Source organism: Theropithecus gelada, chromosome 2 (genome assembly GCF_003255815.1).
Source record: "Theropithecus gelada isolate Dixy chromosome 2, Tgel_1.0, whole genome shotgun sequence".
Lineage (NCBI taxonomy): Eukaryota > Metazoa > Chordata > Mammalia > Primates > Cercopithecidae > Theropithecus > Theropithecus gelada.
Window position 1 is genome coordinate 111,316,634 of NC_037669.1, and position 19,490 is coordinate 111,336,123.

General features: G+C 35.8%; 1 protein-coding gene across 3 annotated transcripts in view; it reads right to left on the bottom strand.

Annotated features, from left to right (window-relative positions):
* Positions 1-19,490, bottom strand: part of MFN1 (mitofusin 1) — a 43,925-nt gene that overhangs the window by 1,944 nt on the left and 22,491 nt on the right. For all 3 annotated transcript variants that reach the window (XM_025376982.1, XM_025376983.1, XM_025376984.1), the window contains 8 exons: positions 13,815-13,936; positions 12,028-12,154; positions 11,748-11,852; positions 10,732-10,834; positions 10,355-10,584; positions 5,511-5,663; positions 4,611-4,807; positions 1,121-1,255 (listed from right to left, as the gene is read on the bottom strand). In XM_025376982.1, coding sequence (XP_025232767.1) covers positions 1,121-1,255; positions 4,611-4,807; positions 5,511-5,663; positions 10,355-10,584; positions 10,732-10,834; positions 11,748-11,852; positions 12,028-12,154; positions 13,815-13,936 — 1,172 coding nt within the window. The remainder of the gene's footprint in view (positions 1-1,120; positions 1,256-4,610; positions 4,808-5,510; positions 5,664-10,354; positions 10,585-10,731; positions 10,835-11,747; positions 11,853-12,027; positions 12,155-13,814; positions 13,937-19,490) is intronic.

Below are 19,490 nucleotides of genomic sequence, written 5' to 3' on the forward strand. Positions count from 1 at the left end.
CCAGTCTTTCCCAAATCAGAAAGCTACATGACTAATGCCAATAATCTATTTTATCATTTGTTTTATTATAACAAAATGAAATACTACTTAAAAACTTACCTAGGTATTTCTCTATCAAAATCTGAATAAATCAAAACCAAAATTAACCACAAAAACTTACAGGGTTAAGTTTAAGGTTAAGACAAAAAACCAATTTCTACTGCAGTTTCACGAAATTTGAAAGGTATATTTGGGATGAGCTGACTTAAAATAGGAGCAATCGAATGCATACAATTCACATGCGTGGGTGAGGGTGGAAATATCTAAATGACAGGCAGTCATCTTTTCCAGAGATTTTGAAACTAAGGTGCAATGAACACGTGTGTTGGTCAGATGAAGACACTATGGATAATCACTACTATGGGTGTTTTAACCACATGTCCAAAAATCCAGGTCACAAAGACAGTCCCTCCAATTTGTAAACACTGACTACTAAGCTATTCTTACATGGGCAATTTTGTGTAGTATGTGTCCTAGAAGTAACAGCAGGGACTAAATGAGGTTTAATCGTTCTTCCAAGGCATTCTGACAAGCGAGCCTAATGGGTAAGCATAAGTAAGAAAGCTGAAAGTTAAGTTCTTAAGCACTGAGTAAGAATTCCCAACTACAGACCGAATGGTGACACTTTCAGTCTTGTCCCCAAAAGCAAATTTCATTAGACCCTAAATAATATATAATGAATCATATCAAACCAGAAATCCACATTTTATCAGGAAATCTTACTTTTGTTATGATTTAAGTATGCACAATCAATAGTCTCCCATGAAAACAGAAGTTATGAGTCTTGAACATATACAACTAAAAACCACTTTTAATCATACAACTTCTGTTCTGAAAGGGACAAATATAGCCTAATGAGGAGTAAATTTGGATCTATAAAGTTTCTTTCGATTCAGATTTGTTTTCTTGTTGAAATTAGCCTTCGGTGAAACTGCAAAACACATGGAATTCAATATGGAAGATTTTCATTCAAACCAACACAAAGAGCTATTAGGTATGAATACAAATTCATTAATAATTTTACATATTTTGTAATGAGACGAGTAAATGTTCAAATTATTGAGAAGAAAGGTTTACATACCTTAAGAGCTTTGAATTGTTTTGTATTTTCTCCAACTGATCTATTTCTTTCGGTAATCTAGCAATTTCTTCTTCCAGTTGTTTTTGAGTAATATCAACTTGTTGGCACAGGCGAGCAAAAGTGGTAGCCATTTTTCTTAAAATAAAAATTTAGAAGCAGTCATAAATGTCTTCAAAAATGAATAAGCTTTAATTTAAAGCTCACATAAAAAGGAGAACACAAGTTTTAAAAATCTTCTAAACTATAGGGAATCAGAACACTAAGAATGCTAAGAGGGAAGATATGGCACTAGTGGGCTGAATTTTATCCTGGCTCAAGAGACGATATTACCTCTGCTATATGGCTGTGAACAAGAACAAGCTACATAAAGACAAAAGACAGGTCTGTTTCTTCAGAAGCACAATAAACCTTACTCATGCTCGGGACCCTGCCCAATCAAAGTAAGAAATTATCAGGAACAGAAAAAAAATTCCACGAACTTTCGTGACATAGGCAAAAATACCTTACTATAGCAAAATTTAACAATATTTCTAGAATCAAAGGGTTATATTTGAGAGCTAATTAATATAGCAACTTTGGCAAACATTATATTTTTAAATGGGAGCATACCTCTTCCCATTCCACCAAATCCCAGTATTAGACATGAAGCATGTGTCATTCTTTTAATATTTTGTTAAATATTAAATATTTACTTAGTTTATTTTAATTGAGATATTATTTGAGGTTGCCTCCATTAATGTGCCAAGTCTTCTAAGAAAGAGGATCAAGTCAAGTTTTTATTTCCCATAACCCCTAGCATGAATTGCTACATGGGAGCCAATTAATAAATGTTTGATAATCAATGCATGGAAAGCTACATTAACTTTGTTTTTATTTATATGAATTTCAGCTGATTTCTTTGGATGTCCAAATATGTTAATTAGATGAAAACTCATTCTTAATATAAATTACAACTATCAGATAAAATAGAGGCTCAAAAAACTTAGTCAATGAATGAATGAATGAATGAATGAACAAATTCCTCAAATTTGAGGTCTCCTGGTAACCATTCTCTGCAATTATTAACTGTTACTTCAGGCTTTGATTTTGTATCTGAAACAGTTTACCGTTCCTGCAATTCCTGTCTCCTGAGTCTGAACAATTTCATATATTACTGTAAAGTTATTTGTTTTAGAGCTGAGTGTTGGTGACATCACTCTCAGAATTCCTAATTATCCAAACCCCAATCTACACATACAGACAAGGCCACATCCTGCCATGACGTCAATAACTGAATGTATGTACACAGCTTATATACACGTGCCACACTGAAATTTTTCTCTTCATGTCCTTGAATGCATTCCTTTCCCCTTACCTTCTTGCTTTTGATTTGGGTTGTTGTCTCCATCTCATCTTCTGATACAGCGTGTTCAAATCTCATATGCTACACATCTCCTCTAGGAAACCTTTATTGATCTACTATCCTTCATGATTTAAGTAACTTGTACATCCTTGTCTTATGATAATAGTTTATCTTCTTCTTGTATTTCTTATCACTCTTACTTTGTATTATAATTATGTAAATGTTAGTTTCTCCCATTAAACTGAAGTTATCTTGAACTCAAAGAATTTTTAAATTCTGCTCTCAAGAGGCATCCAAATACAGAATACTGTACCCTGACTTGACTGGAGTTCTATATATTTTTACCACATGAATGAAACAAATATTTAAGTTGCATAAAAGCAGAAACCGGGTCGACTTAGGTATATGTTATAATAAAATTCTCCTAAGATCTAAAAATAAAATAGCATTTAACTTATAAATTTGAACCGCGAGAGCATAAATACATTACACTCACCATGAAATCAGGAGTCTGCCTACCATTAAGTTCATTTGTTAAATGCTAAGAATTCATTCAGCTTTCTTAGACTGCTTGGCCAGGCTACCTCTCTATTCATTCAGTTTTTTTAATTAATAAACCACAAAGATCTGGCTGGGCGCAGTGGCTCACGCCTGTAATCCCAACACTTTGGGAGCCCAAGGCAGGTGGATCACTTGAGGTCAGGAGTTTGACAGCCTGGCCAACACGGTGAAACCCTGGCTCTACTAAAAAAAAAAATACAAAAAAAAAAAAAAAAATTAGCTGGGCATGGGGCTGGGTGTGGAGGCTCACGCTTGTAATCCCGGTACTTTGGGAGGCCGAGGCAAGTGGATCATGAGGTCAGGAGACCATTGAGACCATCCTGGCCAACATGGTAAAAACCCCATCTCTACTAAAAATACAAAAAAAATCAGCCAGGTGTGGTGGCATGCACATGTAGTCCCAGCTACTCAGGAGGCTGAGGCAGGAGAATTGCTTGAACCCGGGAGGCAGAGGTTGCAGTGAGCCGAGATCACGCCACTGCACTCCAGAGTGAGACTCTGTCTCAAAAAAAAAAAAAAAAAAAATTAGCTGGGTGTGGTGGCACGTGCCAGCTACTCACTTGAATGCGGGAGGTGGAGGCTGCAGTGAGCCGAGATTGTGCCATTGCATTCCAGCCTGGGTGACAGAAACCACAAATATCTTAAGGGCAACTATTTATTTTTGAGACATAGTCTCTCACTCTGTTGCCCAGGCTGGAGTTCAGTGGTGTGATCTCAACTCACTACAACCTCTGCCTTCCAGGGTCAAGCGATTCTCGTGCCTCAGCCTCCCAACTAGCTGAGATTACAGGCATGCGCTACCAGGCCCGGCTAATTTTTGTATTTTTAGTAGACATGCAGTTTCACCATGTTGGCCAGGCTGTTCTCAAACTCCCAACCTCAAGTGATCCACCTGCCTCAGCCTCCCAATGTGCTGGGATTATAGGCGTGAGCCACCTTGCCCAGCCAGGTACATAAATTTAGAACAGGTCTGCTGAAGATCTTTTGAGTTGGGCGTGGTGACTCATGCCTATAATCCCAGCTACTCAGGAGGCTTGAGGAGGGAGGATCACTTGAGCCCAGGAGGTCAAGACCAACCTGGGCAACATATTGAGACCCTGTCTCAAAAAAAAAAAAAATTAAAAATTATCCAGGTGTGGTGGCACACACCTGTGGTCCCAGCTGCTCAGAAGGTTGAGGCAGTAGGATCACTTGAGCCCAAGATTCGAGGCTGCAGTGAGCCATGATTGCGCCACTGCCCTCCAGCCAGGGCAACAGAGACCCTATCTCTGAAAAAAAAAAAAACAACAACAAAAATTAAGAACTATCTTTTTAAATCCCTCCAGAGTTCTTGAGAGTTCCTATCTACCAATTTTCTAATGTTCAAACCTAACCTATCAGGAGAATGGAAAGAAGAATAGTGATTAGGAGGGAGAAACGGCAGCAGTGAGGTTTAGTATTGTTCTATTTTTTCTCATTTGTGGCGATCACAAAACATGTTCATTTTGTGATAATTCTTTGAGCAATACACTTATTTTGTGCATTTTCTGCATGTATGTCATATTTCAGTAACTTTTTTTCAAAGGAAAGATGCACCTTTCAACTTACTGTTTTACTTGGTGGCTGCAGTTCGCACTCGTGGAGCTAACAATCATCTTCAGTTTTTCAGTTGCATAGTTTACAAACTGCTGTTTAAAGGCTCGCTCCTTGGCATGGGTGGTCCAGGACAGTCTTTCATACAGATACAAAGCTCCATACATAGTTAATGAAACAGATATGAGTTTCCAGCCTATAGTTTTCCAAATCTGTAAGATAAAGTCACAGGTTAGTCTGAGAAGGAAAAACACCATTTTGGAGAGCACATTTAAAAGCATTTTAGTTCCTTATGGATCTCTGAGTTAGATACATTTGTATATTCCTTCTCTATGAGAAAATCTGAAGTTACCAGAAATCAATCAGGCTTAAAAGGGATCAGCACACAAATAAGGGAGAGCTTAATAAGCTGCCAGATTTGATAAATTGATTCAATGTATCTCAACAATAAAAGGACGTTAACTATTTTAGGTCAGATCTTTCAAAAACCAAAACAAGTATATCTATGCTGTTAATGATACAATTTTTTTAAAAAAAACAAATAACTACTACTAAAAATAATATTTAATACTTAAGATAGATCCCCTTGATATTCAGAGAAGGCTAGATAGGGCACTTGGGGTTTTCTTATTACCCCAATGTACAAATATTTCTTTGGGTGCTATGATGTGAAAATGTTCAGGAAGTATTAAAGACCAGCTAGATGGTGACAGTTCATTCCTAAAAATGTATGTTTTTTAAAAATTTAAGATGAGACTTGTGATATTTAATTCACTACCTTTAACCTGCAAATGTTCATACTATTTTACAGATCCTATAAACAGAAGTAAATACTATATACCTTTTCTTTTGTGAGCTAACAGGCAGCCTTGCAAACATTTCAATTTTAATTACACTAAAAGTAATGTTTCTTACCACTCCTCCAACAATAATGATACCCATAGAAGTTCTAGATGTAAGGGAAGCCAATCCTGTTACTAATGTAATCATGAGTTCTTCTTGTGATGCATTATCTGGTGTTGCTGGAGTGGTAGGAGCACTGGGAGTAGAAGCTAAAGATCTAGGGAGCTGCCAAAAAAAAAAAAAGAAAAAGGAAAAAAGATTATTATACTTAAACAACTACAAATTAAAGTTACCTTTATAAAACTCTTTAAAATTATAATAGCAAATCTATGAGGGAAAAATTACTCTAAATGATGAGTATACAGCAAATATACATAGAAAATAAAAATAATTTGGAAATTCTTGTCTACAATATGGACCAATGATATCATGAACAATAATAAATGTTCATAATATACAATGGGGTCTAAATGTAACAATAGGCCTTCAACTCTCAAGAGGAACGAATTGTGTTTTTAAAAAAACTAACAACAAAAGCACAATCCTTGAAACAAACAACAACAAAAAAAGATAAACCAAAAAAAAAAAAGGACTTCAAAATAAAAGCCTCTTAAACTTCAAAATGCACAGCCACAGACAAGAGAAATATATTTGGGGGTGGGCGCGGTGGCTTATGCCTGTAGTCCCAGCACTTTGGGAGGCCATGGCAGGAGGATAGCTTGAGATCAGAAATTTGAAACCGGCCTGCGCACCACAGTGAGGCCTTGTGTCTACATAAAATTGTTTTAAATTAGCTAGGTGTGGTGGCACATGCCTATGGTCCCAGCTCCTTGGAAGCAGGGGCTGCAAGTGAACTGTGATCATGCCATCATACTCCAGCCTGGGCAGAGCAAGTCCTTGTCTCAAAAAATAAAAAATCAAATAAAAATCATATTTGGAAATCATATATATGAGAAAGAACTTGATCTAGAATATGCAAAGAAACCCTGCAACTCTATAGGACTCAAATAATTTAAAAATAGGTAAAAGCTTTGAATAGACATTTCACAAAAGAAGATACACAAATGGCTAGTGAGCACACAAAAAGATGTTTAAAATCATTGGTCATTAGGGAAATGCAAATCAAACCTCCAATGAAATACTACTCTATACCCACTAGAACCTAAGTATATACTAAAGAGAAATGAAAACACATGCCCACATAAAAAACATGTAGATGAATATGTATAGCAGCATTATTCATAATAGCTAAAAAGTACAAACTACCCTAATGTCCACCAACTGATGAATGGATAGTGTTATATCTATAATGGACTATTCCTCAGCCATAATAAGAAATGAAGTATTAATACATCCTACAACACTGATACCATGATGACAAACCTTGAAAACATTATACTAAGTGAAAGAAACTAATCACACAAGGCCATATTTTATATGATTGCATTTATAGGAAATGTCCAGAAAGGGCAAATCCATAAACATAAGGCAGATTAGTGGTGAGGCTGCAGGTGGAAATCATAATTGACTACAAATGAGTAAAACGGCTTTGGGGTGACAAAAACTAAAACTCAATTGTGGTGATGGTTTTACAATTTCACAAATTTCCTTAAAAATTACTGAATTGATAAATTTTTAAAACTTTTTCTTTTAAAAAGTTTGTATTTATTCTAATTTATTTGAAATGTGAAAACCAAATCTTCTAAGAAAATATAAAAGTTTCAAAAATGAATGTAGCACCACCTGCAACAGTACTGGACGAAAGCTTTATGATAAGCTTTCCCTTAAGCATACTACAGGCTGACTGTCCCCTATCCAAAATGCTTGGGACCAGAAGTGTTTCAGATTTCAGATTTTTTAGGATTTTTGAATATTTTCATAGATATTATAATGAGCTATCTTGAGGATGGGACCCAAGTCCAAACACAAAATTCATTTATGTTTCATATACCTTATATGCATAGCCTGAAAGTAATTTTATCCAATATTTAAATAATTTTGTGCATGAAACAAAGGTTGTATACATTGACTCATCAGAAAACACAGGTGTCACCATGTCAGCCACCCATGTGAACACTCTGTGGTTGTTTGGCATCACCATCATTCTTGACTGAATTTATATGCTACTGACAAGCAATCATTTTCTTACACCTATTCACACAAAGGAACTTAATAGTAAAAATATAAGCCACACCATTAATAATAGTGAAAAATAATGTATTCAAACTAAGCAGCACAGAACACCTGTATCAGCTGTTAAACAGCAACAATGGCAGGCTTTCAGTCTCTACCTACAATGCTATGTTTTGATTAAAAAGTTCCTGTACACAGTACTTTGTGAGGTGAGAAGAAACATCAGAAGCAGTTGGGGGACCAAGAAGTGGGTCCTCTAGGCATAATAAGACATTCTGCTGAATGGCCTTTTAAAATGTTTCCTGTAGTACCACCTACTTGCTTCTCTAACAATGGTTTTTGTTGAAGTCTCGCCCTGATTTTATAAACCTATTTCTTGTTCTGTTACGAATACATGCTGCTCTAGTGCTTCAAGAAGCCCATCACCATGCTGCCTATAGGCACTTGTTCTGCAGGGTCAACAACATCATCTTCATTATCACCATTATCATAATCACCTTGATTTAGAAGCATTTTAGCTCTTTTGTCATCAGTTAATGAATGAACAACTGAAGCCTCATTATCAACGTTAAAACACTTCTTTGATATACCCTTCTTCCAGCTTACAGATGGACTCTGAAGATATTATTTTTTTGCATAAGGAGGTCAGACGTCATTTTTTTCTCTCTTGACATACTTCAAAGTCACCAACTTGCTCCTCATCATCAATAAATGTAGTGACAGGCAGAGGCTGCAGGCATACACAACTGAGTCACCATCTTCCAAGTGCTGGCATATATGGCATCCTTCATCCTAAACTCCTTGTGCTGGCAACAGCATATATGGCAGCTTTCATTCTAAACTCCTTCTGAAAACCTTCCACACTCAGCCTCAGTTCACTGCTGCTAGCATGCTGCCCAAAAAAGGTTTTTGCATTTACTCCTCATTGATCTTAGAATACCCTGGTCACAAGGTTAAAATAATGAAACATTATTTTTTATGAGAATTTCAGCTAGAGGATGAGCAGAATAGTTGTCAAGGAGTAACAAAGTCTTGCAGTCATCATCTCGTCTAGCTTCCCTGCAAGTGCACACAAGCTGCTGGTATAAAATGTTTGTGAAACCAATCAGAAAAGATGTCCCTAGGGATCCATGCCTTTTTGTTCGCACAATAATGGACTACTAAGAAATTCATTCCTTGAAAACAGTGAGGACGCAAGCTTTTGCCTATCACAGCAAGTTCACATTTATGCCTGCTACATTAGCACATCCCAGCACAGTTATTCTGTTCTTTGCATCCTTAATTCTTGTAGGGGCTGTCTTCTCAGCTGTAGTCAGTGTCTTTTTGGGTCAATAATGGCAAAACAGTGATGTTTCGTCAGCATTACAGACTTGTTCTGGAGTTGATTTTCATCAGAGACAACTTGGCATATTCATCAATGAATTTCTCTGCTGTTTTTGTGATCAAGATGCTTTACCACCACCTTTAAAAAAGTTAATGCTATCTTACCTTAAATTTCTCTAACCAGCCTATTGAATACTCACAGTTCCCTTTGATTTTCAGTTCATTTTAATAGATCTTTATTTCATAACCAGCATGTCCTTAAGTGGCATGTGTTCACTGAAACGCTGATGGGTCCACTCTTTCAATACATGATCAAGATCTTCGTATTTAACTTTCTGTAGTGTTTTTTTTTTTTTTTTTTTTTTTTAATTAACTTCTGTCATCATTTTTAGCACAGAACTTCAATAGTTTAGGCCAAAAGAACAACTTTAGGAAAGTTGTTCTTTCTTTTAGGTCATATATAGTGTTCATTCCAACATCATTCTTCTGTAAGAAGTTGCTCACTTACATTGTTATCCAGTTTTTCCAACAGCTTAAATTTTTGTGCTATAAATAAAATAAATGCCTCTTCTTTTTCTTATCAATGTCACCCACGAGGGTATCTGTAGGCCTTTTAAACACTTTAAACTGGAAGCTGTGGCTCACGCCTGTATTCCCAACACATTGGGAGGCTGAGGCAGGTTGATCACTTCAGATCAGGAGTTTGAGATCAGTCTGGCCAACATGGTGAAACCCCATTTCTACTAAAAATACAAAAATTAGCCGGGCGTGTTGGTGGGTGCCTGTAATCCCAGCTGCTTGGGAGGCTGAGGCAGGAGAACAGGATGAATCCAGGAGGTGGAGGTTGCAGTGAGCCAAGATTGTGCCACTGCACTCCAGCCTGAGCCACAGAGCAAGCCTCCATCTCAAACACACCCCCCCTCAAAAAAAAATCTTTTTTAAACAGTATCTTTACACCAGAGAAAAGAGAGTAAGTAAAGAAGCCCATAGTGGGTAATGCACAAAGGTCTTGGCCCCTTGTGGGGCATCATGGGGAACCTGCTGTTGGTGCATTGGGCCTGCACATGTGCCATTTTAGTACCCTTCCTAGGTGTGCTTGTGTGGGGGAATTTGGGCATGTGTGGAAAAGATATATTGCAGTTAGAGGAGGCTGAGTCTTTCCCCTGAGGACACTGAATAAAACTGTGTTGTGTGCCTGCCTTTTTACTATGACCTCACATGAGGTCTTGTGTGGAATTTTCCACCTGTGGTGTCACCATACTCAAAAGTTTTTGATTTTGGACCTTTAAGGATTTTCAGATTGGGGATGCTCAAACTAAATATCTACCTCAGAAATGGCTCTAAGAGACAGATATCAGCTTTTAAATATGCAGATTTTGTAAAGCTAGTTTTATTATAGAAAAATCACATAAACAAAATAATAAAGGAGAGTCTAAATTGGTAGATTCAAAGATACATACCTGAAAGATAGGCTCTGATAATCCTAGGAGCACCCTCTGAGCATTTCTAGGGCCCAAAAATCGATGTACAAGGGAAGACCAGCCCAGGGAAAAATGAAATACAATATCCTCTTGAAAATCAGAACATAACTTGTGGTAATTTAGATTATAACTGAGATCAAATTTCTGGCAAGGGATCAGTGTATGTAGTTTATCCTGTATACCAGCTGGAAGTAATGGCTTCAAATTTTCTAGAAAGAACAAAATTACAACACTTATTTTAAGAAAGAATGGTAAGTGTTTTACCTTCAATGGAATGCCTAAAGGAAAATAAGCTCTTTACCAGAGTCATGAATGAAAAAACAAACCAGACATGACCTTGTAGACATAAATATTACCAATAATTTCTTGCTGGGACTGAAGCATTAAGGCGTTTACTTCATCAGTGCATCGATCAGCCAAATTTCTTCCCATACCATCCTCTATGTGCTTATTTAATTCCTGTTAACAATGGTAAATATCCATATTATTTTTTCTCCAGAAAGCATGTAGTTTTTATAAAGACATAAAAAATGCAGTAAATGCCAAAATGGTCTTTTTAATTTAATTTAATTTAATTAATTTATTTTTTGTGTGTGTGAGACAGGGTCTTGCTTTGTTGCCCAGGCTGGAGTGCTTTGATCTTGACTCACTGTAGCCTTTATCTCCTGGGCTCAACTGATCCTCCTGCCTCAGACTCCTGAGTAACTGGGGCTATAGGAGCGTGTCGCCACGCTTGGCTATTTTTTTTTTCAGATGGAGTTTTGCTCTTGTTGCCCAGGCTGGAGTGCAGTGGCGTGGTCTTGGCTCACTGCAACTTCTGCCTTCCGGTTTCAAGCAATTCTCCTGCCTCAGCCTCCCAAGTAGCTGGGATTACAGGCGCCTGCCACTGGCTAATTTTTTTTTTGTATTTTTAGTAGAGACAGGGTCTCACCATGTTGGTCAGGCTGGTCTCAAACTCCTGACCTCATTCATGGTCCGTCCGCCTCAGTCTCCCAAAGTGCTGGGATTACAGGCATGAGCTACCGCCCAGCCTAACTTTGTTTTTTGTAGATTACAGTTCTCACTATGTTGCCCAGACTGGTCTCGAACTCCGGGGCCCAAGTGATCCTCCCGCCTCGGCCTCCCAAAGTATTGAGATTACAGGCATGAGCCACTGTGCCTTGTCCTAAAATGATCTTTATCTCATTCTAAGTATAAATTTTCTATTTACTTTTTATACAAGATAGTTTACATTTATTACAAGAGGGCAATCTAAGAGTTTCATTTTGTACTGATTGCCATGAAGACACTGAAATGCCAAACCATGAAATAAATGAGGGTATAGAATAATAAGAAACTGTCTCTGAATAATTTTATCTATACTTTAACTTACACTTTTATATATTTTTAATACATCTGGATTAGGATGAAACTCTGAACAAAATTCATCAACCAAAACAGACAGTCGACAAATTTCAGCTGTCATTGCACATGAAACCTGAAAATATGAAAAATTCGGAGTTAAAATAATTAAACAAGATTATCAATTACTCAAAAAAATTAAGTTGAAAAATCTTAAAACATTCTTTTAAAGTAACAGGAATAACATTTTTAGTATTATCAAAAATAATTTCCATCCAGGTTATTTTAATCATGAAGCTACTGTTACCCACTTTGTTTGCCACCTCCTCGGTAACCTCCTTGATTTTTTTCTTAGCATCCAGTGTTAAAAGGTTCATCTGGTTTCGAATAAAGTCCAGTCTATCAATTTGGTCTTCCCTCTCTTCCACTGAATAATGCCTATTTCAGTAATAAAGAGTAATCAACGTTCAGGGTAGACTGAAGTCCTAAAGCATTTCAGCAAGGGACTCATTCATGTATTGAACCATCTATTAGCATGACCCAAGAAAAAGAAACTTGTAACATCTGAAAGGATTCAAGTAATATTTCACTTATAAAGTATTTTATATAGACCATTTGATAGAAACCACATTTCTCTGCCCATGTGGCACCTGAAACCCAGAAAGGATGAATAAGAATTCTAAGTCTTCAAACACTTCATAAATATGAACAGGCAAAACAGAATGCAGTACTAACTTTAGTTAATAAGCAGGGGTCAGCATATGGCACCTTACAAGCCAAATCTAGCCAGCTGCCAGCTTTTGTTAAAGTTTTCTTGAAATGCAGCCACATCCATTCATTTACCTATTATCTATCTATGGCTGCTTTTGCTCTAAAACTGTAGAAATGAGTAGCTCCAAGACACTTTAACCCTAGAATATTTACTGTCTGGCTCTTTTTTTGAAAAAAAGTTTGTTCACCTCCGGCTGATACAGGAAAATAAAGGTCTGAGATCCATTTAAGAAGATCTTTTACTTAAGAAGTTCCCAGGACATTATGATTATACAATCCTCAAATCACATTTTCTTTGTGCTATACTTTGTTCAATGTCCTATGTCTTTAAAAATAATTACTAATTAAATCAATCTTATAGACCAAAATTTGGGTACTACATCAAAGCAACTGAGCTAGAAGAAAGTGCTATAGCAGCACAATCTCATTAAACAGAGGCTCTACACAGGGGCTGAGTTCAAACTCAGGGTTCTGATCCTTGCATTTTATATGCTGGCAGTTCTCTGCATTTGAACTTAATTCATTCCTAAGAAAGTACCATTATAAAGCAACACACAGGGACATGAGAGAGTCTTTGTTCCCAGCAAGAGCAAATACATTTAAAATTCCAATGTTATGACATCTTGGACTTAAGCTTTGATGCTTTTATGTTTCCTTCAACTGGCTTAAGTCCACTGAAGGTTCTATTGAGGCTTAACATCATTACTTTTGTCACATCTAGTAACATTCCATTCTGTGTTTCAAGCATACCAAGTTTGTGAGAATTATACTTTTTATCAATAATGCTGGTATTTTCATGTATTCATTGCCACCTTTACAAGGTAACAAATAGTATAAAATAATGCCATACAGTATAACATAAAGGGTACTGCTTACCGAATCAACTTTCTGGTTGGCAGGTAGCATCACCTTGTTTGTTCATCAGGCGATAAACAAACACAACTAGTATAAAATAGTGATTTCAAAATACCGATGTATAACTATATTAAAAAATGGGTTGTGGGTTGAATGCAAAAAGAGGATCACCCGTTTTGGAGTTCTTCATAAAAATCTGCCTGAAGAAATAGCCATAAAACATTTTAAAAATCACAATTCATACACAGGAATAGTGAGGTCCAGGGAATATAAATGATGTGTGCAAGGTTGCAGAATAAATATTGACACTTTCAAATATGCACTTAAAAAATACAAGTAGGCATCAGTTAAACCCACAAGGCTGATTTCACTGTAAAAAGTATTTATAGTACAACAATTTAAAACCTCAGTCTTAACAAAAGTCTGACAAAAAAAACTAACATTTTTATGTTGCAACGAAATGAACTCATACCTTTTCTCTTCAGCTGCCAGGTTTATTGAATCCATTATGTTTTTCACAGTAGCTAGTATCTGTTTAGCTCTGATAGTGTGCTGTTCAAACTTTGTTTTCACTGCTGACTGCGAGATACACTCCTGCGAGGGGCCCAAGCCATAACACATTACTGTAATTCCACCTCAACATTTTCAGGAATTTAAACACAAGAACTTGCTGTTTGTAACTTTAACCCAAACAGAAATAAAGATAGAAAATAAATGAGTGATAAAAGCACAACTTAAAATTACAAAGGTGAAAAAAATACAAAGACTCAAAAGTAAAAAGGGCTTTAGCAGCAAGTTACCATCTTTGTGTATTTTTACACAGTAATGTGCAATGGTTTGACTCTAACATTAAAAAAAAAAACAAAAAACAGGGTACTATTTTCAATGTTAAAAAATTCTCTCATTAGAATTACTATTTTTTATCTGGATCACCTTTAATCCAATTCTAGTCCTTCTATCTAGATTCTTCTCATACTTGAAATAGATATAACCTAGTAAAGTTCTTTTTTTTTTTTTTTTTTTTTTTTTTTTTTTTTTTTTTTTTTTTTTGTTTTTTTTTTTTTTGAGACGGAGTCTCGCTCTGTCGCCCGGGCTGGAGTGCAGTGGCCGGATCTCAGCTCACTGCAAGCTCCGCCTCCCGGGTTCACGCCATTCTCCGGTAAGATGTGAATTAGAACAATTCCTTATTTAAAAGCTGACTGATACAATGATTCCTGTAAGTTCGCTAAAAAAGACTTCTCTGGATTAAAATGTGAAGAATCTGAAAGCTAACATTTAACAATGTAACATCTAAAATTGTTTATAGAAAAAATATCTGCAGCTATTTAGAAGATAATTGTAATTACTTTCATTAGAATATAGTATGTACACAAAGGCCTGAATCATGCCCTATCTCATTTGTTTTACCTTCAAGCTAACAACCCATTAATAGTTGTTATAAATCAGTGTTTTATAACCAGTATTTATTTACATAAAAAATACATCACAATGCATCACATGTATCAATGGATACATTTTGCAACATTTTTGTTTCAATTTTTTTTCTTTTTTTTTTTTTTTTTTGAGACGGAGTCTCGCCCTGTCACCCAGGCTGGAGTGCAGTGGCCCAATCTCAGCTCACTGCAAGCTCCGCCTCCCGGTTTCACGCCATTCTCGTGCCTCAGCCTCCCGAGTAGCTGGGACTACAGGCGCCCGCCACCACACCCGGCTAATGTTTTGTATTTTTAGTACAGGTGGGGTTTCACTGTTGTCATGATGGTCTTGATCTCCTGACCTTGTGATCCACCCGCCTCGGCCTCCCAAAGTGCTGGAATTACAGGCGTGAGCCACCGCGCCCGGCCTTCAATTTTCAATACATAGAATACTTGTTATCTAAGAAATACATATAAAAATTTATATATATATAAAGAAATATATATTTTTTATATATATATATATATATATTTTTTTGACAGTCTTGCACTGTCATCAAGGCTGGAGTGCAACGACATGATCTTGACTGAAACCTCCACCACCCAGGTTCAAGTGATTCTCCTGCTTTAGCCTCCCAAGTAGCTGCAATTACAGGCATGTACCACCATGCCTGGCTACTTTTTGCATTTTTAGTAGAGACAGAGTTTTGCAATGTTGGCCAAACCAGTCTGCAACTCCTGACCTCAAGTCATCTGCCTGCCTCAGTCTCCCAAAGTGCTGCGATTACAACAGTGAGCCACCATGCTCATCCTATAAATATATATTTACTATGATTTATCATTTAAAGTTTATAAAATTGTTATATTACAATTTGTCTTTCGTTTTTTCTTCATGGAAAGTCAAATTCTGCACTGAAATACAGCACAGTAACTACTATAGATGTTTTACAAGAGACTTATTTTCTATGATAATTTTTTTTTAATTAGGGATATATTAATTCTCTGATACTCCAATGAATTCATCTTCTTGAACCTCTATATATTTAGCTAATACAAATCGTGGTAATTGCTTCCTGAAGTTCATTACTATCCTTCCTTTGTTAAAACAAATGGCTTTTAAGCTTCAAAAGGCATTTACTTAATACTCTAGTGCTACATTTGTTATCCTGAAATCATCAGGATGCTACATGTGTATTCAGTGTCCTATTTATGACCTATGCTTAGCCTTCATGTCTATGAAATCATTCGAGCATTCAGAAAGACTACAATCTCCTTTGCCATTTTAGCTCCCCACTTCAGCATTTTGTTTGAGGTAGAGAAAACAAAACAGATTATATAGAGCACATGAGGGTAATTCATTTAGTCAATATTTAACTCTGAAGCCATTACTTTCTTGCATTGCCTAGCTTAATTTTTGCCCATGGTGAAGCTCATTTATGCATTAGTCATTTTCACTGATTTTGAAAAGATTAATGTAGGAAGTTATAGTATTCCTGTTCTGTACACACCTAAAGATAAAACATTCCTGGATGTTTTCTTTTTTTTTTCTTTTGTTTTTTTTTTTCTGGATGTTTTCTTCTTTAAAATCAACAATAATTATATAATAATGAACATTTGTAAACTACTTATTTTTTAATAATTAAAAGAATGCATTGATTTTATTTTAAATAAACGCCTCGTAAATGTGTCAAATTAACTTCCGCAAAAATTATAATAAAAACAAAAATATTTTTAAAGGAAAAATATTAAAATAAAGTTGATATTCCTCGATGAAGCAGATCTAGATATCAGCAATGAAGATCCAAATTTGTAGATAACAGCACAGTGTTAGAGCTAGACGAGACAGAAAAGATCTCCAAAAGTTATTAGGCAATATAAGTTTCTTTCTGATTCAAAAAGATATAATGATGAGTAAGCATAGAGAAGAAAATAATCAATCTTCTAATTAAAAAGTATCCCACAGTGGTGCTCCCACTGATCTGTAGGATATTTAAGAGATACCTTGAAAAAAGAACATTCTACTCCTAAGTATGGGTAGTGTTAATTTAAATAAAGTCCCCCTTCTAAGTTATTTCTCAGCATCCTTAATACACTAATATGCTAATTAATCTCTATGGGGAACATATATACTACGCAGCAGTTCCCAGACTTATTTTATCAGGAACTCTAATCATACATTAATATTAATTTATATGTGTAATTAAAACATAAAACCAACAAACTTTTCAATTTCCCTTGAAAATAGACCCTACAAACACCTAACAACATGCTATTCATTACTGCCAACTTATTTTGGTGTATTTTCAACAGAAAAGTGCAAGAACTATACCTTTCATCTAGATATATCAAATACTAACATTCAGCCCCTTTTGTTTACTTCTCCTCTCCTTCCATACACATGCTCCATACTTTCTATCTTGTGTGAGGGCATATATATATATGTAATATTTATATATTATATATAATAAATATAATCTTGCAATATATATATAAAATGTATGCCCCCATATATATAAAGAGAGGCATACATATTTATATATATACTTATGTATTATTTTCCTTCCTAAACATTTTGACAGGTCATTACTGCATCACAAGCTTATTGCTAAATACATCAACACTTGTCTTCTAAGAAAGAAAACATTTATTTGCACAATCACGAAACAACTGTATTCAGAATATTTACCATTGAGACAATACTATTATCTAACAAACAGTTCATGTTCAAATTTCACCTATCATCCAGGAATGCCCATTACAAAAAATCCACTGACATTTCAAATAAGTTATTTTTATATGTCTATCTCCCATCATACAACCAAAACTAGTAAGAATTAATGGTGAAATAACTGTGCAAAAGAAATTTGGATTTCTAACTTGCCTTTAGAACAATGCAGTCCAAATGCATTTTGAAACTTTCCAAATACAGTTTTAAAACAATAAGAAAATGTATTAATAGACTAACACTGATTTTCCTTTCAAAAAAGAAAAGAGACAGAGTCTCACTCTGTCACACAGGTTGGAGCACAGTGGTACCTCCATAGCTCACCATCACCACAGACTCAAACTCCTTGGCCTCCTACCTCAGCCTCTGGGGTAGCTGTGACTATAGTCATGAGCTATCATACCTGACTTTTTTTTTTTTTTCCTGGTAGAGATAGGATTTAGTCTTTTCATGTTTTTGCCCAACCTGATCTCGATCTCCTTAGCTCAAGCAATCTTCCTGCTTTGGCCTCCCAAAGTACTGGCATCACTGGCATGAGCCACCAACGCCCAAGCTAATATTGATTTTCTTGATTGCTTTTACTCAATTTAATTTTCAAGCCTTGTTTAACTTAGTATTCTAAATGTTTAAAATACTTAGATCCACTTGAATCAAGTGAATCTAAAGAAGTCCATGGCAAAGGTCAGATTGATAAAGGTGATGAACTTGATAGTTTTTCTTTTCACAAAAAATCTTGCAAGACTACAAAGAAAAGCAAATCCCCAAAACAAAGAGAAATGTGTGTAAAGCCACAAGATGTGACCACAACACAAAGAAACCAATAAATTAGTAACCAAAAATTGGATAAAATGAACCACAACACTTGAATTTTAAAAAATCTTATATTGATAAGGAAATGCCAAAAGGATAATTAGAAACAAAATCAACAAAAACTAAACTAGCACTGAAAACCTTGGGATACGCCCAAAGTTGCAGTCACAAATTCACAATCCTGAATCTTTTCTTCAAGAACAATAAGCAAAAAACCAATGCATCTTCAAAGTAAACAATGTTAAAGATGAACACAGGCCAGGCACGGTGGCTCATGCCTGTAATCCCAGCACTTTGGGAGGCCAAGGTGGGCAGATCACAAGGTTAGGAGATCGAGACCATCCTGGCCAACATGGTGAAACCCCGTCTCTACTAAAAATACAAAAATTAGCCAGGTGTGGTTGCGCGCCCCTGTAGTCCCAGCTACTAGGGAAGCTGAGGCAGAAGAGTCCCTTGAACCCAGGAGCTGGAGGTTGCAGTGAGCCGAGATCATGCCACTGCACTCCAGCCTGGCGACAGAGTGAGACTCTGTCTCAAAAAAAAAAAAAAAACACACAGAACTTAGTGAATGAACCCCCAAAAATGATATTTATTAAGTGATAAATTACATAAGAGCTGGGGCTGCGTCTTAGGATGATAAAACATCGGCAAACTCATTAAGGGTCTGTGTGTGTGTGTATATGTATATGTAGATATACATTCATATTTAAATATAGACATGAGAAACAAGAGACTCAAACAATTTTATGCTACTAAATTATAAAATTTCAGAAATACACCAATTTCTAAGAAACCAGGAATTACCAAAACTGATTTAAGAAGTAATAAATACCAGTCTTGGACTAAAGCTGACTAAAACTTTCAACATAATTAATCACCAAAAAATATTTTGTCTCTTTTCAATACATTTAGACATAATATTTTTTGCCCAGCTGATGTTTAGATAAATTCAAGTAATTTTTACTGATTCTCATTTTAGATATTTCAGACTTAAAATTTTCAAACTCTAAAGCTGCACATTCCATGACTTTATGTAAAAAAAAAAAAAAAAAAAAAAAAGCTACTGCTCAAAAGCAATTTTTTCCATACATAAATTTTAGAATCCCAAATGGACCATTAGAATAAAACACAAACTGCCAAGTTTCCTCTACAAACATTTAAAAAGAATAGTTCCTAAGTCTGTCTGATTATTGCAATCATT